Here is a 24,791-nt window from a genome sequence, read left to right on the forward strand (position 1 = left end):
AGATACAGCAATTGATGGGGTTAATTGGTTGTTGTAGTTATTGTGGTCTGATGGTTGGGAGAGCAAACCGTTAATAGAGCCTAGCGCATGTGGGACCTCTATGGAGCAGAGTCTTGATTAGAAGGCCGGGGAGGAGGAAGGCTTAGAAGTTCAAAAAGTTTGCCACATTTTCTCGATAGAGTTATAATACAATAGACCAGGCAGAGGTGGGAAGAGTGGGTAAGGTTTATTGAATTCTACGTTCAGTGCTTGCTTTCAGATGTGGTGATAGGGAACTTTGGTTAGGAGGACTGTGTGGGAACTGATGATTAAGATCAGCAGTCTTTTTCTTCCAAGCAGGCGCCTTACAGAGGTTCGTAATTTGAAGCAGCTGGAGGCTTGCAGTGCTCTGCTTTATGACCTTTACACATCTAATGCATGTATTCACCCAACCAACCATCTCTGCATCGGTTTTTGACTCGCACATGCCTCCTCTTCTTCCTACTAGGTGTAGTCTGAGTTCAGAGCAGGTGCAACAGTACTACCTCATTGGAGGACCAGAGGCCCAGGAATCCACCTCCATCGTTTTCATCAAGCGGCAGGTGAGAGTTGTTGGCAAAGGAACTACAATACAAAAATTCAAGCCCAGCTGCCTCCCGTCCGCCCCACCCACCCTGCCCTCCTAGTCACCCATTTCTTGGTCTTGCCACATCTCGTCCTGTTTCCTAATGTATAGCACATCCCAACAAGGACGCGCCCTATGTTTCCTGGCACTTTTTGGTTATCAGTCTAATTTTATAGGGTTATGTACATTTGTTTAGTTAGTCTTACATCATGTGTGTCAGTAAGTATCTAATTTCTCTTACCTCGCATCCCAAGTCCTCTTCTCACACGACACACTATGAAAGGGGTTGCCAACCTTTTGGCTCTCCAGATGTTTTGGACTACAACTTCCATCAGGCCAAGCCAGCATAGTTCCTGGTCTGAGGATCATGGGGGTCGTAGTTCAAAACATCTGGAGAGTGCTGGTAGCAGAGCCCTGCACTATGGCGTGCCCGGTTAACCCGAGGGGTCGGGGTCTCAACTCTTATTGGTAAAGGGGCTACCCACCGGAGTTGAATCTTTATTTGTTCACTAGGGGTGGGGGAAAGGGGGTTTCACGTGAATGTAACAGTCAAGGATCTCTTCCCACTGGTCCAGCTCACTCAGGTGGGCCCACCCTTGATGCAATCTTCAGCTTCTATGAACTTGTCTCTATAGATCCAGTCCAAAGCCACTTATCTGGACAGACCACTGTGCCATCCCTTTATTCATCCACACACCAGCTCCTCCTTCCACAGCTCCTGCTGCCAAGACTCTGGATCACAAATGCTGGTTAAAAGTCAAGGTACTCCCCGCCCCAGCCGAAGCCCTGCTACTCCGTCCCCTAGCAACACCGTCCCGTGGTAGACCCTCCACCATTAAATCCTGTGACTCTTGGCTTAAAGAATCACTAATTCTTCTCAACCCCTCACGCCCCACAGCCTCACGCAAAGGACCGGCCCCAAATGGTTCACGCCCCACTTGAAGACACTCCAAAATCAAAATAAATCTTTTGAACGCAAATGGCGAGCTTCTAAAACCGATATCAGCAGATCCATGTTCGCCCTTCACCGCCATAATTACAAATCCGAGATCCGAAATTCCAAATAAGCCTATTACAATAAACATATTCTGAACTGTGGCAGCAGCAGTAAAGAATTCCACAAGATCATCTCCGAATTCGTGAAACCTACTTGCACCTCTGCCCAAACCACTCCCACACAAACACTCTGTGACTCCCTATCGCTACATTTCTACAACACCGGACTTGAGACAAATTGTCCATCCACCCTACCCTACATCTACCCCTCCTGATCCCGCTGCCCAGACGCCCTCTATGCCAACCTTCAACTCTTTCGAACCCACCTCGAGAGATGAGTTCCTAGACCTACTATCAGGCAGCAGACTCTCAGCATCCCCCCTCAACCCCTGCCCTGCCTCTCTTCTGAAAGATAGATTGTCCTCTACTTGCACAGGAGAACATGCAAGATCTATACTAAACGACCCCCTCAACTCTGACACCTTCCCAGATGCCTTTAAAATAGCACATGTCAAACCGCTGCCAAAAAAGGCATCCCCTGACCCCCTTGCCCCTAAGAATTACAGGCCGATTTCCAACACCAGATTTCTCCCGAAACGCATTGACCGGACTGCATACTCCCAGCTCAACTGCTTCATAGAATCCAACAAACTCCTCGACCCCACACAATCAGGCTTCAGACCGCGCCATGGAACAAAACCACTCTGATCTCAATCTGGGATGTTCTCAAGCTTGTGTAGGACTGATTCTCCTTGATCTGTCCGCAGCCTTTGACACTGTTAACCACTGAGTCCTCTTTGACCGCCTCCACTCCCTAGGAATTCGTGGCTCGGCACTCAAATGGATTGCCTCCTTCCTTAGCAACAGGAAGCAAATCGCCTTGCTCTCCCCTTTTGTCTCAACTGCTCGTGCTGTGAACACTGGAGTACCCCAAGGCACCTGCCTCTTTGCTCTCCTTTGTAATCTCTATCTGACCACACTACCAGGAATCATCCGCACGTACAACCTCTCCCGTTACAACTATACCGACAATGCCCAAATTATCCTGAGAATCCACAAAACAAACACCAACATACGCCCCCACCTACTTTTGAACCCTGATAAAACTGAAATCATGGTGTGCAGCAATTCGGTCCTTCTCCCGCACCCGCTCAAATGGCCCCCCGGCCCTCCCTTCCACAATAGTAGAAAACCTTGGCTGCACTATGGACTCAGGCCTAACCCTCTCCCGTCAGATCAATAATGTAGCAAAATCCTGTCACTACCACCTCAAACTGCTTGGATGCATTTTTCCTTACCTCACCTATCCCAAAAGACTCGCAGCTGTCATGTCAATTGTCATGTCGACACTCCTACCACAAGTCAACTCCTTATACCTGCGAGCACCGGCATACCAACTTAAAAAACTCAAGAGCCCAAAACGCTGCCGCTAAACTCCTTCTCGCCCTTGGACACAGAGACCACGTCCCCCCAGCGCTCCGTACCCTCCACTGGCTCCTTGTTGGATGAAGGGCCACCTTCAAAACCATATGCATTACCCACCGAGCAGTGCACAAGACCGGCCCAACGTACCTGCTGGAGAAGATAAAACCCTACCTCCCATCAAGCACACCAAGATCAAGCACTGCCCTCCTACTAGTGATCCCAACCTCCAACTCTGCTAGGATTGGATGATTTGCATTCTCAACCTTGGCCCCAAATCTGTGGAACTCACTCCCCCCACACATTCAACACACCCCCATGACTACATAGCCATCCACAAATCTCTAAAAACCTGCCTCTTTCCATAATGCTGATTAACACCTTCTAAGGGCGCTGAGCCCTTGCAAACTACAGACAAATGTTCAAAGAGATACCGAACAATGACGCCACTGAAAGAGACTATTAAGTCGGCAATAAAGTCACTATGAATGCGACATTCGCAAAACGCGTAAATGAAATTCGGACCAGTGGGCTCGTAAAGAATAAAACCTCCACTCCAGACAATCCCCTCTACTATCACTATGCTCACTCTCTACTCTTCACCAACACACAACAGAGCGCAGCTACACCCTCGATCAATTTCGGCCTAGCTGCTCACATACGAACATTACTATCATCACCTCAACAACCTGCTAGAATGCAGCTTTTCCTCATGAAAAATCGGCTTAGCTGCACACATAAGCGTTCTACACAGGCCTAACGCAGCCAGAACCCAGTTTTGGAGACCAACTTCCAGACTGCACACATTCAACTGATCTCAATACCACAACACCTAACCCTAGTATGCAGTTACCATCTGGCAATCACATCAGCTGCGTACATAACGAGTGCATCCAAGCACCCTACAATGTCCTACTCTCTCGACTGACATGGACTACGGTCCCCGAGGGCGTTCAAACCACAAGCGCTTTGAGGTCATATAAATGATATATAGAGCGCTATATAAATGCCAAATAACATAACAAGAGTCCCACCGAAGCTGTACCGCCTTCCGTGCACTTTTACCACGTGGACTTAGAAATATAGTAAGGACACAGCGAGATAATTACCTGTTTGGGAAAATGTTGTCTGTTGTAGAGCCGCATGCCATGCACTGCAAATGTTACATGTTGCAGTGTGTATTATCTAAGGCAGTAACTGTACAAACAAGTAGTCCCTGTCCTAGTGTTAGCAGAGAAATTGGGTTTTGATCAGCTCAGTAACGATTGACTGCAATGCCTGTAATCCGGAGATATCAAGGTGTCCTATTTCTGGTGTGGTCATCCCACCACTGTGTGTTTGTATTCCCATTTTACTACTCGTAGGGTAGCTTTTTCCATGTGAGAGTATGGGTGAGGGGCCCCTTGTATGAGGAAGACCTGAGGCTTCTCCCATGGCTGGAGCATCACAGTCCCAGTTTCCATGGCCTTTGGACCCAACCGCCACCCAGGGAAGTAGACTGTAGCACTGTATTGAAGGGTAATTTGTGCTCTGCCTTCTCCATGGTTGCAGGCCAATCAGCCCCACTACAAGGGCTTGTCCATTGCTAGTCCTACATGGTTCCAGACAAGAGGAGAAATAATCAATATCTTCCTCGGGGGGTCCCATGGGCTGATAGTCCATGGAAACCTGCTTCTCCAAGTAGTTGGGACAGTTACCCCTTGAATGCCATAATCAGCACTGGCTGGCATGGACTTCCTAGTTGCCAAGATCTGATACTGATTACCTTCTTGAAACTGAACATGTATTCTTGTTAGGTTGGTGCAACAAGGTGGCTCAACTGATGCTACCACAGCCACACAGACTTGCCCAAAATAGCTCAGCACTATCATCAACTACCAGACTATACTCTATACATTAGCTAACCTCGGTTGCAAACCTATTTTGCAGACACAACGACTTAGACAGCCTCTCCAAAAAAATGACAATTGTTAGAAGTATATTGTTTAGCCTCTTACCACAGTATGCCCCCAACTTCCCAAAAAACACTTGATGGGAGTGGGTGCGTCCATTATATTGTCAACCAATCATTCCTGCTGAGGGGTGGGCTGCAGGGAGAGTGGTTATTGTGGCTGTGGCATCATCTATGTTTCGGCATTGGGTCAGGTCTCCTGCTAGTTCCGCACTTAAAATTAGGTGATGCACCAGTGACCTCATTTTTCTAAAGGGGCACACACGCAGTAAACCAAATATATAGGCTGAAGTGGCGTATAGAGGCATGCTGTACAAGAGCCACCGGCCATGATATGTGCACCATTCTGCCCAGCATCGGCGTGAGTCTTCATGCAGGCGCGTAGGGACGATCAGGGTGAGGCGCACTAACCCCTCGTTAGATGCCGTGTACCCGGAGATCTTACAAATGACATACCTCGCAGGGACGAGTTTCCCCAAAGCATATACTTCCTGATTCATCTCGCCCACCAGAGTCCTTCTTTCCTTTGAGGCAGAGCTGATGCAGCACTCTGTGCAATGATTGAAATAGAAGGCAGACTTGGATGATGGCACTCCAGAATTCAAGCCAGAACAGTAAGATTTGAGAATGGCCAGGGGTCAAACAAATGGCATCCGCGCCACGTAGCTGAGTTGCAAAGGCATGATAAGGTGCTGCGTTCAATACATTTTACAATGGTCAGCTCCTGGATTCTGCAGGTCACCATGCTGCGCAACAGGTATTGCCTCCCCAGAACTCTGATTCATGAGCAAAATCTCAAATTGACTATGACATTTGATTGATATTGACTTATGATTGATTTCTCTAAAAATGCATGCTAGTCATTCCTTTTCTAAGAACTGTCGTGAAACTACTGAATGCTATCAATGATCTGCCCCCTACCTACATACCCCGGCTTCCACCACTTGTGCCAACTCAATTTTGATTAATAATCATCCTTCTGTTGACGCAATGGCTCCTTCCGACCCGCATGCCAACATAGAGCCGTCATCAGCCACCTCACACTGCGCTACTATTGCATTTCCCAAAAAAATGCTTGTAACCGCGAGCCTCCACTCTCGCACAACGCGCCCCTCTGTAACAATTCAGTTCGCCTATTCTGCAACACGCTCCGTTCTCCCCCTCCACCAGGTTCTTTTCTTCCCTCAGGCCGTTATACAATGCCCCACTTACCTGTGTTGCCGCTTCGCCGGCATTCCGTACAGTTATTATTATGTCTCGCCAATCAGCGTTTCCCAAATAGAAGACTCGAACAATGCTCACAGAGCGCGCTTTTACTTCGGTGAAACTGTGCCACGCCCACTCCCTAGCACAATCCATGTATGCGCTGAGAGGGTCAAAGCGCCCGATTAATTCGGCATTCTCTCCAGTGCCCACCTCCCAAGGTGTAGCGCTTTACCCAAGCACTACACACACCACCTACTAGGACAAGCACTCTCAAAAGCATTTACTTCACCACCAGAAAACTTCACTCGATCACGCACAACCACATATAGCCTCAGGCTGCCTCACATCGGCGTGTAGAACGAGTCCCAGCGGGCCGGCGCACCATCGCGTCTCAGTCGACCTTCGCCCAGCTGCTCCCACAAGGGCTTTTAGCTACCACAAGCTCACCCACTTTCGCGGCGCCTATTTGCATACATGCCCGTCCTCTATCACAATGCATTCACTATCCCATGCTCATCCCTCCTCCCTGGCACACCATGCCTTTTCCCTGCCCCTTCCACTGCCCACCACGCACCCACTAAACCCATCCCACTGCCTCATTCAAGAATCCCTCAGCTCATGAGACTACAAATTCCAAGTGTACTGGACCGCGCACTGGCGCACTTGATATTTCGACCACTCTTTACCACCTTATCCACCATATCCCAGCCTAAACCTTCCCCCATGGCTCCTGCATACAAGCCTATAATCACACAATTACTAGCCTCGGGCCTAACTTTAACCCTGCACACACTTTGCAACAGTAACACCACTGAAGTGTCACATACCCCTCATAACACTTCATCCACACACTCCTTCTGCTCTCCCTCGCTCCACCAGATACTACCTGGCCAACTGGTTTTAATCATCATCTCCCTAATACTGCCCCCGCCCCCAAAACCACGGCTAACAGCAAGGAGTCTGACATGGGAACTCCCACATTACTTTTACTGAATACCAGGTCTCTCCCAGCCCACACTGGTGAAATTTGGGACGTATTATCCAGCAGGCAACCTGCTCTTCTCTGCCTGACAGAAACCTGGCTGGCGCTGAGTTCGGCACTTGCATTGGTCCAAGCCATCCCCCCTGCCTACCACATTATTCATCATGATCGCCTACCCCCCAAACGTGGGGGAGGGGTTGCTGTTATTTTCAGTGACAAGTATACTATTAACCAGTTATCATGCTCCCACAAGCTTAATATGGAAGCCTTATTTTTTAGATGCGTTATTGCACCTTCCTGCATTAGTCATTTCTTGCTCATATAACGCCCTCCCGGACCTATAGGGCTTTTCGGGAAAGGTCTAGTAGACTTAGTGGCTGACCTGAGTCTACAGTACACCAATTTAGTGGTACTAGGTGATCTCACTCTCCACTCCAACCTGCCAAGATCAAATGAGATGAATTCCTTCTTTGATAGTTTACCTGATCTGCACTTACATCAACTGATTCAAGCCCCCACTCATATTCATGTTATGTTATGTTATTTTGCATTTATATAGCTCCTTATATACCATTGGTATGGTCTGAAGGCGCTGGTAGGTTGAACGCCCTTGAGAACCGAAGTTCAGGTCAGTAGAGAGAGTAGGGAGAGTCAACGGCGCGTGTGCGCACCGGGTATGTGTGCAGCTGGTGCGGTATTCGTGAAATGGCTGCTTCTTAGCGGTAGGTGTGGTGGTTGAGATCAGGGGTATGTGTTTGTTCTGGCAGGATTTATCCAGACCGACTGTGGCTGCGTTAGGCCTGAGGAGAACACCTGGCTGTGGGGTGTGTAACCAGCAGATGTTAGTATGAGAACAGTTATACCGAATGGTGTCATAGTATCTCTGTGTTCTAGTTGAGTGGTGGTGTACAGAAGAGAGTAAGCGTGGGGTGTGATATGCTGCGTTACATGCGCTTTCAAACGTTCCCTGCATTCCAGACCATACTATGTACGTTGTGCAGTTCTATCAAAGAAATGCAACTTTTCTCAGAGAGGCTATTGAGTACAACTTCTAAATACACACATATGCTATTGGGTACACTTCTAGATGCAACTTTTCTCAGAGAGGCTATTGGGCACAACTTACAAATACACACATATGCTAATGGGTACACTTCTAAGTGCAACTTTTCTCAGAGAGGCTATTGGCACAACTTCTAAATACACACATATGCTATTGGGTACACTTCTAAGTGCACCTTTTCTCAGAGAGGCTATTGGGCACAACTTCTAAATACACACATATGCTATTGGGTACACTTCTAGATGCAACTTTATATGGAGAGGCTATTGGGCACAACTTCTAAATACACACATGCTATTGGGTACACTTCTAGATGCAACTTTTCTCAGAGAGGCTATTGGGCACAACTTCTAAATACACATATGCTATTGGTTACACTTCTAGATGCAACTTTTTACGGAGAGGCTATTTGGCACAACTTCTAAATGCAGCTTTTTTCAGAGAGGCTATTGGGCACAACCTCTAAATACACATATGCTATTGGGTACACTTCTAGATGCAACTTTTCTCAGAGAGGCTATTGGGCACAACTTCTAAATACACACATATGCTATTGGGTACACTTCTAAGTGCACCTTTTCTCAGAGAGGGTTTGGGGCACAACTTCTAAATACACACATATGCTATTGGGTACACTTCTAGATGCAACGTTTTACGGATAGGCTATTGGGGACAACTTCTAAATACACACATGCTATTGGGTACACTTCTAGATGCAACTTTTCTCAGAGAGGCTATTGGGCACAACTTCTAAATACACACATATGCTATTGGGTACACTTCTAGATGCAACTTTATATGGAGAAGCTATTGGGCACAAATTCTAAATACACACATGCTATTATATGTTCATGGGAACACCCTTGATTTAGTATTCTCTAAGGACTCCCTGTTATGTCCTGGGCTTGTTGAACCAGTGGTATGGTCTGACCACCACTTGGTATCCTGCACATTTACACTGGCGAATCCACCTGTAAGCTCCTCCCTCCAAAAACCCTGTTGCGCTCTTGGCGCTCGGTTGATACTAAGGCACTCAGTGCCCAAATAGCAATGAACTGTTCCCCTTTGAGGCCACTATCCTTAAAATCACTCTCTCAATCTCTTGTGGACGCTGCAGATGTTTGCACCCCACTAAAACTGGTTCAAGGTCGCAGGCTACCTCCTCAACCTTGGTTCACGGAACAGCTTAAATCTGCTCGCCTGAAACTTAGACAAACGGAACCCAAATGGCGAAGAAACTACGATCCCGTGCTTGGAGATTCTTACAAACTCTGTCTTTCAACCTACCTAGCCAGTGTTAAAATGGCTAAAGTTACCTTCTTCTCTCAGAAAATTGAAACTGCCTTATGTCAGCCCAAAACCCTCTTCTCTATTGTGCACTCATTAGCCTCTTCTGAGACCCTTACTTCCAGGATTAAACCCTCTCAAAAGTTGTGCGATGATCTTGCTTCGTTTTTTATTAATCAAATTTAAGTGATCCGCACAAATATTGCGAAATCTCCAGCGATAGTGACTCCGGATGCCATCATGTCATTACCTGCACCCCCCATTGACTCCTCGGCCAATTGGTGGACTTTCCCTCTTTTTACTGAGACACAGGTCCTAGCGGCTATCTTAAGAATTAAAACCTCCTCCTCCGAGGATGCTATTCCTGCTACCATTATGAAGAAGATTGCCCCAGACCTATTGGCAGATATTACTTCGGCTATTAATAATTCCTGTCAATCAGGACCGGTTCCTTGGGAGTTGAAATCTGCAAGGGTTACCCCCCTTGTCAAGAAGCCCTCACTTGACCCCACGGTCCCGGCTAATTTTCATCCTATCTCCCTGCTTCCTTTTCTGTCCAAACTTTTGGAATCTCTTATCACTCCCATTCTATCCTCTTTTCTGGAATCATCTAAGATGTTCAATCCTGCACAGGCAGGCTTTAGACCAGGGAGAGGTACTGAAAGTGTGCTGGTCTCCGTGCAGGACGAAATGTCCAGGCTAGTTGACTCGGGTGGGGTCGGTGCTCTGATTCCGCTAGATCTGTCAGCCGCATTTGACACAGTTGACCACCCCATCCTGCTGTCACGCCTGGCCCAGATCGGGATATCCGGTCAAGTCCTTGCATGGTTCACTTCCTTTCTCTCAGACCGCACACAAACTCTTGCTACGCCCCCTTTTCATTCTTCTTCCTGTTCTCTCACCTGTGGTGTCCCACAGGGCTCCTCACTCTCCCCGATCCTGTTTAACATCTACATTTGGGCGTTGGTCTGCCTCATCCGTTCCCACGGCCTCAACTGTTATTTTTACGCTGACGACACTCAAATTTGGATCCAGCTAGATCAAGATCGAGCCGAGGTGTCGTCATGCCTTCATGACTGCTTGAGGGCCGTCAGTGACTGGATGGATCAGAACTGGCTTAAACTCAACGGTGACAAAACAGAGGTACTGGTGGTGGGTTGTCCCCCGGATCCCTCACTTTTGACTTCTGCTTTCTGGCCCATTTCTCTAGGCCCCCTTCCCAGCCCAGTAAGCGAAGTGAAAAACCTGGGGTTATCTCTCTGCCTCCCTCTCTTTGTCTAAGCAAGTGACAGCTGTGTGCCAAGCCGCCCACCAACAGATCAGGGTTTTGAAGAAGGTCTTACCCATGATACCGGTAGCGATTCGCCCTGCTGTAGTGGCTGCGTTAGTTCTTTCGTGTTTGGACTACTGCAACTCTCTATATCTGTCGCAGCCGATTGGTCTAATACAGCGGCTTCAGCGCATACAGAATCTGGCGGCCAGGCTAGCCACTGGCACTCCCTATGGAGCTCATATCTCTCCAGTGCTTCGCCAACTTTACTGGCTCCCGGTGGGCCAGCATGTCCACTTTAAGTCTCTGTGTATTGTCCACCAGGCTATTCACGGCCAAGGAGCTGAGTTCCTGCAGACTGAATTCTCTCGCTACCTCCCTGAACGCGATCTACGCTCCTCCACTGCTAATCTTCTTTTTGTTCCAAGATTCAATCGTGTGAGGGTTGGTCGGCAGGGCCTTCTCCATAGCAGCTACTAAACTTTGGATCAATCTTCCCTCGGTATTAAGGACTGTTCCTAACCACCTTTGGTTTTAGAAGAGCACTCAAGACCATTTTGTTTTAGCTCTCCACTTCTTTTGGCTTCTCCTCCCCTCTGAGCAGCTCTCCTCTTTAACGCCATGATGCCCCTGGGCGATCGTGCGCTCTACAAGTAGAGATAACATAACATAACTCCTACAGCTAGGGTGACCAGATTAAAAAAAAAAAAAAGAAACCCGGACGGACCTCCAAAATAGAAGTAGGACTAAGGTAAATACACATACAACTTTAGTCCTACTTCCATGTCGCTGGTCTGTTGCGGGAGGAGGGGAGGAGGTGTGCTAACATGCACACTCCTCTCATAGGAGGAGAGTGCCGGGGAGGGTAAGGGGGAGGAAATGGGGGCGTGAAAATCATTTCACGCCCCCATTTGAGCAAAAAGATTTGCGCCGGGACCCGATTTTCTAAATAAAGAGTCCATACCCGAAACCCCGGATGGGGTTTATAAAAGAAAAAACTCTCGGGACCCCCAGACTGTCCCGGGAAAACCCCGACATTTGGTCACCCTACCTACAGCTCATCCGATCATTCGCCAAGCACTTCTCTCACCCCTCCCAGCATATTCCACATGCACCCCACCCCCCAAACAACCTATCTACAGTACCCGCAGATCCTCCCCACCCTCAGACTAAACACATCCTACCTCCCCCATCAGTCTCCAGGTCAGAGACACATGACAGAGAGTGCACTTCTCCTTTTACATCCACCAAGCCTGCCAATTGCCCACGCATACCAGCAAGCAACACCAGTCCCAAGCCGGATACCCCACACCACTCTGAAGGCACACTCTTAGCTACCCCATCACCTGACTCCACCACATCATGCAATGGCCTTGCCCGTACACACAGACTCCTCCCCAGAACCCACTTCCCATCCCCCCAAAACATTTATCTAACTGGCCGACTGCCCCTAAACCCCCTTCCACATCTCACCCTCACACCTCAATTGGCCCCCCACTCATTATACCACTTCCACAGCCCCTCTGCCCTCCCAAAACCCTCACCTGCGCTCTCGTTAATGCCCGCTCCATCTGCACCGATGCCCCGACTTCCACGACCTCCTAATTGAACTAAATCTCAACCTTTTAGCTGTAACTGAAACCTGGCTACACGATGCTGCCGGGCCCCCTCCTCTCCCTCGCAGTATCCTTTGGCTACTCCATCCTTAGAGCTGATCGGCAAGACAGCCTAGGAGGCGGTGTTGCGATTATACCAAAATCCACTCTCCCCCTCAGACCCTTAGCTCTACATCAACCTCCAGGCTATCAAATCATTCTGACCAAATTCGAATCCTCCCAACCCCCCAAACTACCATCAACCTACTTCCAATGATCTAGCCTGCCTCTGGAAAAAGAAATGAGCTCTTGAACACCTCTGGAGAGAAAAAACCTCTGACACAAACAAAGCAGCCTTCCAATGCACCACACACTCCTACAAATCAGCTATCATTTATACTAAAGCTAACATCTTCAATACCAGGAGCTCCAATGCTAGCTCCAACTCCAAAGAACTCTTCAGAATCCTTGGAAAGCTTGATTCCCCATCACCCCCCCCCCAATCACTGACAACCTCCAAAAAGATACTCACACTCATACAATCCGCCCTTGACACCAAAACACAGACATTAAGGGACAAAGCTATCCACAAAAAAAATTCCTACCAGCGCCACCACCCCTCCCCCTGGTCAGCACCCTCACCACTGCAACCCCACCCCCTCAATTCCACTTCTCTCCTTCAGAAGATTGCACTACCTTTCAGCACCTGAAAGCCTCAACTTGTGCTGGTGATACCTGTCGAGCCCACATTGTCAAAATGTGTGCTGAACCCCTGGCCCCCATTATAGCTACCTTTCATCAATGCAACATTCAAGACCAACTTGATTCTTTCTGCCATCAAAGAAGCTTAGGTCACCCCCTCCTGAAAAAACCCACTCTAGACCCCACCATCGCCCCATCACTACAATCCCCTACCTCCTCATAATTCTCAACTGCACAGCATACTCGCAATTGCAACTACACCTCAAAAGTCACAAACTACTAGGCACCCGCCAATCTGGCTTTAGATCTAGGGACAGCACTGAAACTGCCCTCCTTGACCTCAAGATCCAGCTTGGCCACATCAGGGACAACAGTGAGCTTGCTATCCTTCTTCTGTTAGACCACTCTGCAGCCTTCAACCTAGTCGATCATTAAATCCTCTGTAAACACCTCACTACCACTTTCCACCTCGCCCCAGTAGCCACCCTCTTGGTACAATCCTTTCTTTCCAGCTGAACTACCAGGGTCTTTGTAGGCCTTGGGTCAGCTGACCCCATACCTGTGTCTTACGGTGTCCCACAGTGCTCCTGCCTCTCCCTCACCCTTTGACCATCTTGACAGCCTCAACATCCCCTACAGTAACTTTGCCGGTGACACACAGGTCCTCCTCAAACTCTCTGGTAACCACCACACTGACTCTACGCTCATCAACCATGTCTTCAGCATCATACAAACCTGGATGGCCACACACCATCTCTGCTTGAATGATGGAAAAACAGAACTACTTATCATAGGATTCCCCACATCGTCCCAAGCTTCTCAACCCTGCCTTTGCCTCCTTCTGCATAGATGGCAACACCTTCCCCGTCTTGAACCATGTAAAAACTGTTAAGACGGATTTCTGAACTCTGACCTGGTGGGAAGAGGTTCAGAAGGCCAGCCTAGTTTCTTGGAACCTTCTGGACAAGCCAGATAAATCAAGTTAGCATTGGCGGCGGTCAAGACTAGGTCTCAGGAGGGGTGAGGGTGACTGAAAGACCTCACTGAGCACACAGAGCAAAGGACACTTACAAATCACTCCCAGTCAGGTGTAGATATATTAAAATTACAAATACATTTATTTCAAGGCCTTTGAGTTTCAACACACAAATACAATCACAGTAATACTTCAAAGCCAACACAATCCTATCAATATACATATATACAAGACCAATGGGGTCGAAAGGGTTAATGCACGGAATGGGTCCACAACACCTACAAGGGGAGGAAAACATGCAGTGCAACTAGTCAAACACAATCCTAACTGAAAAGCAGTCCAATCCCTAAGGAGAATGGCGCCTATTGCTCAAATGTACTTGCAATGCTTGCGCACGCAGTAATGCAGATGGGCAAACAGGGTCTCTTCAAGGGTCTGTAACAGCCCAGGAAGGTGGGTGAGGTGATGCAGAAGAAGTTCCCACTATTCGTGGATGCTCTTCCCAACAGGGCAGAACAGGTTCCAGAGTTCAGGAATAGTTTGCTAGTTCGCACTAGCAGTGGAAAGGAGAGGGGCCCACAGGGGCCACTTGTGCATAAAAATTGATGGAGTGCACTAGGGGCCACCGGTAAGGGTTGCAATTACTCACCGATCCCCGGCGCACTCCGGACCAAACTTCGGCAGTCGAGTCCACTTCGGTTTCAGGTTCAAATGTGGCAATCTCGCGGCTCTGTGGCTTTCAGCGACGAAGATACAGCGTTGATTCCCAAACAGGACAGTGTCAATTTCTCCGCTCCTGGTGGATGGATCAGGCCAGTTCTGCTGTAGCAGGCTTCAGGGCACAGAGGACCACAGCTGCAATGAACTTGGAACTTGCCAAGTTTGTCACCACGGTTCGGCGACACAGTAACCGCGTATACTCCGGTTCAGGTGCACTCACTTTACTCCAGGCCTGGGAACGCCAAGTGTACAAAATTCGGTGTCAGAGTGCCGTGAACACAGAGCTTGCAATGTACCAAGTTTCAAGGGCCTCCTCGAAACGGCGGCGGTATCAGGGCAAAGGTCCTGCGCAAGCTAGTCAGCCCACTGGTTGGCCCAGGGACACTTCGGAAAAGGCTTACTTGCAGGTTTTGATGAAGGTGCCGAGAATAGTTGGTCCCACTATTCGAATGGGTCGAAGTAGACCTTCTAGGATGACCAGATTCAGAGGGGGTCCCCCAGGATGACAGCGGGCTCACAGTGCCAAACCTTCCAGCGGGTCACCAGCGGTTCCTCGACTCTGCTTCTTAGTTTCAGGATACTTGGATCCTATCCTTGGTACAGTGAGAACTCCAGAGATCAACATGGTATGGGTGATTCGAGCCTTCTCTTATCCAAAATCTCTGTTGCACCAAAACGAAGAGGACCCAGGCATACCATACGTGGACCAATCGTGGACCACGCTGGTCCCAGGCATTCACAGCACACCAAACTCTCTGGCACCCAGGATGTGTATAGGAACTGGACAATCCAGCCCACATCCTGGGGGCGCTCACTCAAGGCATGCAGAAGCCCGCGAAAGCATGGCGCTTTGCGGGGAAAATGCATGCCCGAATAAGGACTGACCCGGGTCAGCTCAACCTGGGGAAGGCGAAGGGGCAAGATGGCCAAAGGACAGGACAAAGAACCTTGCGGGATGGCCATGTTGGAGCCAGGCCACCTAACCATGCCAAACCGCGGTTTACCTGGCAGGAAAGGGTTAAAAATGCATAAAAAGATAAGCTGCCACCAGCCCTGTCCAAGGCACATCTGCACTTCTCCTAAAAAATCCTTCGAGAGTAACTAGGGCCTTTAGAAATGACAGGAAGAGCCAAGTGCACTGTACTGTGAACTTGCAACATGTTGCAGAAAAGTTGCAACATTGACAAGGACTAAGGGAAACAAAGGCTGCCATTACTGACTGTCTTTAAGAGCATGTCAGTAGTTTCCCCATAACAAAGTGAGGGAAAAGCCCAGAGTAGTGCAGCAGAAGGCTGTGCTCCTCTGGCAAAGTCAGACTATGGTGTTTAAGCAAAGCAAAAAGTTGGGGGGTACACAACTGGAGGGAAAATTACACATGGAATGGAAATCTTTCTAACATAAATGCTAGGCGTTTACTTGGACGCAGAAATGAACATGCAAAAACACGTCAAAGCTATCGCCTCCTCTACAATCTATTCAACCAAACTCATTAACCTTTCCAGGAAATTCCTCACTTCCGATAACTGTCTTACCCTAGCCAGAGCCACCATAGGCAGCAAATGCCATTTTAGCTGGGACTTCAAAAATCTTAAACTCCCAGCTGCGGCAAAACAATGCCCTCAGGGCAGTCTGGGGCTTGAAGCGCTCTTATCACATCTCCCACATCAGACGGGAGGCTCATTGGCTTCCCATCAAAGCCTGTATTGAGTTCAAGCTTCTATCCATCACCCATCGCTGCCTACACAACACTGCCCCCCATCTCACAAACCATATTACTAAGAAACACAACTTGCGCAATTTCCGTTCCTCCACCACATCTGCCCTGAGCATTCCCAGATTTACCAGACAAAGAGCCTGGGTCTCCTGCTTCACCACCATCGCTCCCACACTTTGGTACGTCCTGCCCCGGCACATCCAAGATGAACCTGCCTACGCTATCTTCCGCAAGAAAGCAAAAACCTTATTATTCAACAAATAAATGTAATACACTGCCTTACCATGTATCTGACTTTTGACCTCTGACACAATGTAACCACCATATTGCTATCATACCTGTAACTCTGTTCTTCTAACCTTGTACTTTAGCGCCGTGATACCTATGGGTCAGGGCGATACCAACAATTACAATAAATAAATAAATACACATTGTGGGACCACAGGTAAATCTCCTCATCTCCCTGTGCTTCGGTTCCCTCCTCTGCCAAAATTGGCAGCACTTCGAATATTAAAGGCTGTATTATAGAAATTGGGCATTTTATGTTGAGTGCATTAGAAGACCTCTATGGAGGGGCATTCTGAAACCCCAATTCAATGTTGTAGTTATTGCCAATTTAAATGCTTTCCACAATGCCCACTTTTAAACTGAACTTCCAGTAGAGTTTCCAGTAGACCATTCTCAGCCTTGCTCCTGATGAATTCTCTGCGATCTGCAGGAATACCCTTGCTGCACCACTGTGTCTGTCCCTGGCCATTTGAATCCATTACTGCCTCCACTTTCCCGCTGAGGGAAGTTGTATACATTTAGAGTATTGCGGTGCAGTACTCTACCGCAACTCAATATTCTGAATTTAGAGGGAAAGTGGAGGAAAGAAAATGTGGCGGTTGGTTGGGTAGGGGGCAGGGGGGCGGTTTCCTCCACTTTAACATAAAAAGGGAGCAATTGCCACCTGCAGATTTACCACTGGCAATAATTCCTCCAAAACCCAAATGCTGTTCTTTTGGTGTCTGAATGGAGACGAGCACTGCCTTATCACTACTGGAATTTACCACCAATGTGAGTGGTGGTAACAGTAATGGATTATGATAAAGTTACCACTTGTAATTCTGCCATACTCTCAATGAGTTCCATAATACTTTTTCTGTGACCAATCGGAATGGACGAAGCGCAGACTCCTCACATTTCTATTCTCATCCTATTTTTATTTTACCCTCGATACAGGACATCCTGCGGCTTGAAGAGAATGAAGACTTCTGGAAAGAGCTGTGCCCGTCGGCAAAAGGCGGTGTTAAACTCTACACGCTCGTACGAGGACGATTAGGTGAATGCCAGTAGGCTCCCTTCCTGCCTCAGGGTCGAACTGTACAGAAATAACTCTGCCTCGCCACCCCACATGTGCTACAGCGTTTCTGAAAGAAGGGCACATCACCTACTTCCTGGGACATAGCCAATGTCATGCTTGGGCCATGCAAGGCAGAAATAGACTATCACGAGGACTGGCGTGTTAGGAGGGGGGCCACCTTCCCACACACCTGGAACATTGGCGAGCAGAAGGAGCATGCCACGACCTTCCTTCCAAATGACGGCAGAGCTTCATCAAATGGACATGGAAGTCCCTTGCTTTGCAAGCCATTTAACTTGGGAAAGGATCCCTCCACCTTCAACAGGAGCCAGTTCATGCGATGGAGACTTCCAGCTCACATTGCAAAGCTGGTGACCAGACTAATGCCTTCAGTTTAGCCACAAGCTATGATTGAGTATGGGGTGGACTCGATCACGTTCTCTGTACTTTATCACAACCACGTGTGGTTCAGTGTCTGCACGGCAATACTCCTTGTGTCTATATAAACGGTGGGAGGAGGGAGTGGGCCAAGGGATAGCTCTACTGGTGTAAAAGACTTTCATTGGAGACCAAAAAGCAATACTGTTTCGTCTCAGCTGACCTTGAGAGTGAAGGGCGTACACAAACAGGAACTGGGCACGAGAAGCATGATTGCGTCAGTTACTATTTGTCAAATGGCCGGTGTGTATTGTGGGATTATGCTGTCTGTTTCAAGGGGAGTGAGGGTGCACAATAACCGACTTTTACCCAGCACTTCGGAAAGATGTGTGCAGAGGGTTTCAGGTTCCTTAATTGAGCTGCAGCATTCGGCACAAGCATGCATATTGGGGCTTGAAGCGTCCCCTCCAGCGGGAAGCTTTTACTGTGCAGCGTGCCAGGTAGGTGGCAAACCGAACTACATGCCCGCAACGCCATAAAAAGGTCTATGAGCTAATCCTCTGCACTTGTCTTGCGACCACTGCACCAATCTCCTTGATGGAAGCACAGTCATGGTGGTACCTGCCTACTTGTACTTCCAGCTTCTGAACATGTCTTTATTTTATTTTTGTTAGCTTGAAGTAAATTATATTTTTGATAGAATGCTTTTGGCTTCGTTTTTTTGGTGCCTACTAATGAGTGTTTTCTTTCATGGGTTTGGGACATCGCCTTCCAAAGGGCAGATTTGGAAAGTGCACAACGCAAGAAGGTAAACGTGCCCATGGGTAAAATGTGAGCCTTATGTGCAGAAGGTTGATGGCCTTACAGCCTGGTATCACTGCGGCATAGGTAAAAGTTTAGGGCCTTATTGAATATTATTTTTGCCATTTGTTCTAGGGCAGGATCATCTTGAAAATGAGGCATTGTGTAAACACCAGGATGTGATTGGCGTAATCTCCGATGGCACACTATATAGTGTCTTATTCCATTTTGACATTAGAAAAAGGTTATAATTATGTGTATTGCCATATGTTTTTACAGTCCTATAGAAAGCGAGAGTACCAAAGTGGTAGCGGGACATTGATTAGGGAACATCATTGATGAAATAATGTTTTAGTGGTGAATGTATATGTCGCCCCAAATGGAGCTAAGTAGTGGAATGCTTTGGTGAACACTGAAGATCCAGGTTTCTCAGTTTCTCGTCTTAGACGGGAGGATCCATGTTGGCCACATGCCTAATGTCCGGAATAGAGCAGTACAAAGAGGAGTGCCCAGCCTTTGTTAAGCTTGGCTATGTCTGCCCACCTTTGATGAACCTAATGTTATTTAAATCAACACCTGCCAACTGCACTGCAAAGGGGGTAGTAGTGCCCAGCCGGGACTCCAGTTGGATAGACGCTGGCATCGTATGCAATGCTCTTGTACCTGTACAAGCGAAGTCTGACTGTCGAACAGGATATTCTGTCTGTCAGGACCTAGCCAGCAGAGGGTACCTGTTACCCCAAACAAACCAATTGCAGTGGTTTTCTGCCACCCAGACCTCAATTGCACACTCACTAACCACTACAGCTCTCTGCGCATGCGTTCACTCACCCTCTAAGGATGCTGGTGACTGCCCCTCAGCCCTCGATTCCTCCTATAATTCCCCAATAGAATTGTCATAAGCCTCCATGTCTCCCAGTTTCTCCCCTCTTTGTCACCCTATATTCTGGGTCCCCTGTTCCAGCCGGTGCGTTTTTACACTCCCATCCCTACCATTTCCACTGATGACCAGGAATCTGCATCAAACCGCAGGCCATTCAGCGGCTCCAAGCCCACTCATCTCCAGTCATGAACTGGCCCTGAGATCCTCTGCCCTAAGCACAGGGCTTGCAGTGGACAACCTGAAAAGCACCATGCACTCCCTAAGGACGGTTTCCCCTGTCTGCCCTATTTCACTGCACCTGTTCTTCCCCTGCCAGTCACTGTCTGATTGCTACAGGCACCAAGCCCAACTCCTGTACTCTTCCTGCTGCCAGGATCCCACCAGTTTTTTGTTCCACCCCGGCCCCTCTGCTCAGGGTGTTCCCTTCAAGTGATGAGAAATCGTTTTCAACACAACGCAGTCGAAATTAAGCCCATAGACAGATACAACTCTCAGCGACCAGAGTGCAAACCGCAAGTCGGACCAGCCATGTAAACTAAAATTGTGGTGTGCAGATGGTGGTAATCGGGCTGGAGTCTCGGGTATGTCTTCAGGCTTGCTTTATTTCTGTTAATTTCCAGAATCCTAGTGGAGAACACCCACCGATTAATCCAGTAGCATCCACAACAGAACACCTGGACACCGTATCTCCTTTCTTCACTAACGAAACCGGGGAGACACTTCAAGCCCCATGAAAAGTGACTACCATCATTTTACTCCCACACTCCTACAAATGGCAAAAAAGCAAGAGCGGATACTACACAGCGGAGCGACCCTTATGGATACATCGGAAGTGCCTCTGCGCCCTGGCTCTCCATACGCAAACGGTATTAAATCATAGAGCCAGACCACTCCATCAACCAGGCAAACCACTTGAGGACATGTGGAACAACACAACCCTTCCCTTGCACTGAACAATTGTTACAACTTCATTTTCTTTTCCATGAAACGTGAAATGCTGTGTGCACTCAGGCATGCACCTCACTCCCCGATTAATGTGACCAGGAAACATTTCTGCAATTGTATCTTACACTATGTACCTAACCATGTGCAGCGTGTCATCTTGCTCCAAAACGTCTAGTATAAAATGCATTAAGTTATGCCCCTGCAACCATTACTCAACACCACAACAGCGTTTCTCTGCGAGAAAAAGTAACTCGGGCAAACTGTCAAACCCTTTTCCCACCAAGACATGCAGTACAAATAGGGCTAACTTGAGTGATGCAGCACGGCACAACATCACTTAACTGCAGGAAATATACAGTACCTGCAACACAAATGAATTCTACCTCCTGTGACGCAGTCCCCTGGCTTAGGCTAGAGAGTGGCACGTGGGATGGCTATGGGGGCCACCAACCTCTCTGTGATGTAGGCCCTAGAGGAGGTATATAGATTGATTTGAATCATTTATATGGCGCACTAAATGGACTTATCTGTATTACAGCGCAGGTATTGCAATAATCGAAGGAAGGGTGAGGCAGCTCAATTACAAAAACCAGGCAACATCCAGCTCCATTGATCCTCACACTCTCTTTATTTAAATAGCTACTTTTTGAGGGCTTTGCGGACCTGGAGGAAGGATTCTATAGCCCTAATCTCCAGACAGAGACTATTCGATAGTCTCAGTCCATATACTGCAACTACGATCTCTCTCTAAAGCACAGAAAGAGGATGGAACTGTCGTTAACAGTTTGTCCCCTGACTGAGGCATCCTAGTAGGTTGAGATCTGCTGATTTTGTCTACCAAGTATGATGCAGCAAGTTTGTTCAGACATTTACATATCAAACATAGGACCTTAAACTCAATTCTGTCCCCAACGGCTGGTCAGTGAAGAGAGCGGTGCAATGCTTAAATGGGAGAAGACTTCCTCACTCTGAAAACCAATCTGACTGCTGCGTTTTGTGCTCGATGTAACCGCTGTTCTAGTTTAAGCGGGATACTTGCAAGAAGGCTACTGAAATAATCTAGGTGCGCGTTCACTCGGGCTCCTACCACTACTGCACGAACGTCAGTAGGAACAAATGTGATGGCATGCCATAATAGCCGCAGTGAGTAAGAGATCGCCTGCACCATGGCCCCCATCTGAGCTTCGCTCCTCAGGTTGTCCTGCCAAATGCATCCAATATTTCTGATTTTTTTTCAGTTCAGAGCCAAAAAAAAGCATGGCGAGTATGGGCGCTTCTCAGTGTCAAAAAGGTGTTTAGGGTCAAACGGTGCTACTTCAGTTTTACTAGGATTGAGTTGCAGCCAATTGGAAGGCATCCAATTACTGACTTCATCTAGGCATTGTTTGACCCTAAGAAATGACATTTTCCTTGTGACTCCTCAGAATATCCATTAGTGGGTGAAGGTATAAATTAAATAGCAGGGGAGACCACAAAGAACCCTGAGGTAGGGCAAAGCCCTGAGGTAATGGGTCTGACATCTACTGGCCCGATCTTGCATGTCGCTGACGATTTATTAGGAATGATTTAAACCATTTGATGGCTTGTTCTGTTACATATCCTATCTCTCTGAGACGGTTTAGTAGGATACAGTGATCTACCATATCGAGAGCTGCGGATGGGTCCAACATTACCAGAAGTGACCATCCCCCCTGATCTGCGACCTGTAAAAGGTCATCCCAGACTGCTAGTAAAGCTGTCTCTGTACCAAATTTCAGCTGGAATCCTAACTGGAGGGGGCCCAGTAAGGACTCCTCCTCCACATATTCCTGTAGTTGAGTTGTAACTATTTTTTCAAAAAAGTTGCCAGGCCATAGTAGGCCGGCTACTGGTTCTGAAGATTGTTTGTATTCAGATGTATTTTTTTCAAAAGAGGCATAACATTTGACTTTTTCAGCTTAAGTGGTTTAATGCTGCGTAGAAGTGATTTGTTTACAAACTGCGTCATAAACGGAGATGTCTCAGTTGTCAAGCGCCTTTCAGTGCATGCTGGCAAAGGAAAAAGTAGATGATTGGTGGGCTTCAGCACTGCTAGGAGAGACTGGATACTATCATCCGATACGGGTCTGAATTCAAAAGGTAAATCACGTTGGAAATGGTTGAGAGATCAATACAGGTGGTGTCCATATCTGGCGCCTGCTGTAGGTTTTACGTAATTGTTTCCTGGATGAGTTATATATTTTTTGGGAAAGTTTTTTTTTTCATCACTTTAATTTGATTTTACATATGACAAACATAATATTTCAACAATTGCACAAGGTTTGAGCTACTATGACTCAGCCCTCGCCTCTCTCCCTTTCGCCTCACTCCTGCTCTTCTCCCCGAAGACTTAAGGTCTGGTTTCTGCAGGCGGGGGACAATACACCACGGGCAAGGGTTGGCGCTTTGATGGTGGCAAGTTAGCACAGTACAAAAGCATAGTAAGATAACGCACCCTGGCTTTGAGTTGTCTGTTGATTCCCCCGACCGTGACGCTCTCACCTTGCGGCGTGTCCCCCTTTCCTTTTGTCATGTATTATGATACTCTGCCAGAGCAGGCCTTAGGCAGCGCATTTAATAACAATAGAGTGCCTGCCGTGCATACTGACAAATGTGCCTCTCCCGCCCCCTGTACTCTGCCATGCACGCAGTGAAATCTAGCTCTTTGCTTGCAGCCATTGCATCACGTGACAGTTGTACTCCCTCGCACATTTCTTACGGTTCCCTAATGACTCCTGTTCAGGTGCATATGCATGCACATCATTCTGAAATCTCTCAGCACCTCTCTGGGACTGCGTGTTACTCACTTCAAGGTGCAATCGACTCCAGCGCCATACTCCTCCTCATATACTGATTACTGTTATGTGCTGCTAGGAACATTACCCATAAATGAGCCACAATGGAAACTGGATGAAACATTTAAACTTCAGACATTGCCATGCTCCGTTCTATAAAGTCCACCTGTCTAATGCAAAGTACATTCTGCATTGCTAACCTCTATAACTCTCCGAGAATGCCTCTGCTTACTAATACTAAACACGCTATGTACAGCCATCTATACTTGTATGCTGAGCCTATGTATGATTGCCATTTGTGGTATACAGGTTGTACTGATCAGGCATGAGTCTTGATTAAGCCTCTGCGCTCACTTCACAGGTTTCAGTAACTGGATCATAGTGGAGAGCGCCCACTGGGTAGACCCTCTCCATCCAACTGCCAGGTACCAGCTGTCCCTTGCAGCACACCCAGCATGATATCACACACCATGCCGCACAGGTATGCAGCCCTGCGGATAAGCTGCGTAGCTGCCACTTTTACTTACCTAGAAATTGACAAATAGTCCAACAACAACAAAAATAGGGAGGAGAAATACTCCCTACAAAAAATAAAGAAAACACAAACACGTAGGAGCCTGCCACCTGCTGCCAACCAAACCGCTCCAGGGATATGGCTGTGTAAATTAAACCGGCACAACAGTGCCGTGGGCAAGAGCTGTCATAATATTGCTACCTAATCTGAAAAAGAAATTCAGGGTAAAAAATGCATTCTTTAATGTGCATGAATTAAAATAGTACAAAGAAGTATGAATTACAGAAACGATATAGGTTTTAGAGTTAAAATGCATATTTGAATTGCCTAAAAATACTCTTATTGGGCATGGCAATTACTTTTTTACTCCCTAAAAACATTTTACGCGAACTAAAAAAAAAAAGATTCAAATATGCCCACTTCAACATCCTAGCACTTCATCCCTCTCACTCGTTTGCATCAACCTTCCATTCACAGGCAAGACGAGAAACAGCATCCCCCTTCCGTGTATACACAACAGACTGCCACGACATAACATTTGAATTCGGAAAAACAAAAGGGCTACCCAAGATGGGCTTCAAAGCAATAAAATAAAAAAAAACTTTCAACATACATCTTCCACCT

The 24,791-nt window shown here is 47.6% G+C and overlaps 1 protein-coding gene across 3 annotated transcripts in view; it reads left to right on the forward strand.

Moving 5' to 3' along the window:
* The window catches only part of NUDT22 (nudix hydrolase 22), a 122,672-nt gene extending 103,759 nt beyond the window's left edge, over positions 1-18,913 (forward strand). For 2 of the 3 annotated variants that reach the window (XM_069644860.1, XM_069644859.1), the window contains exons 5-6: positions 488-581; positions 17,713-18,913. In XM_069644860.1, coding sequence (XP_069500961.1) covers positions 488-581; positions 17,713-17,826 — 208 coding nt within the window. In that variant the 3' untranslated portion in view covers positions 17,827-18,913. The remainder of the gene's footprint in view (positions 1-487; positions 582-17,712) is intronic. The other variant, XM_069644861.1, reaches the window with a different exon arrangement.
* Positions 18,914-24,791: the final 5,878 nt, after the last annotated feature.

The sequence above is a fragment of the Ambystoma mexicanum genome, chromosome 2p (assembly GCF_040938575.1).
Source record: "Ambystoma mexicanum isolate Mex_15411 chromosome 2p, UKY_AmexF1_1, whole genome shotgun sequence".
NCBI lineage: Eukaryota > Metazoa > Chordata > Amphibia > Caudata > Ambystomatidae > Ambystoma > Ambystoma mexicanum.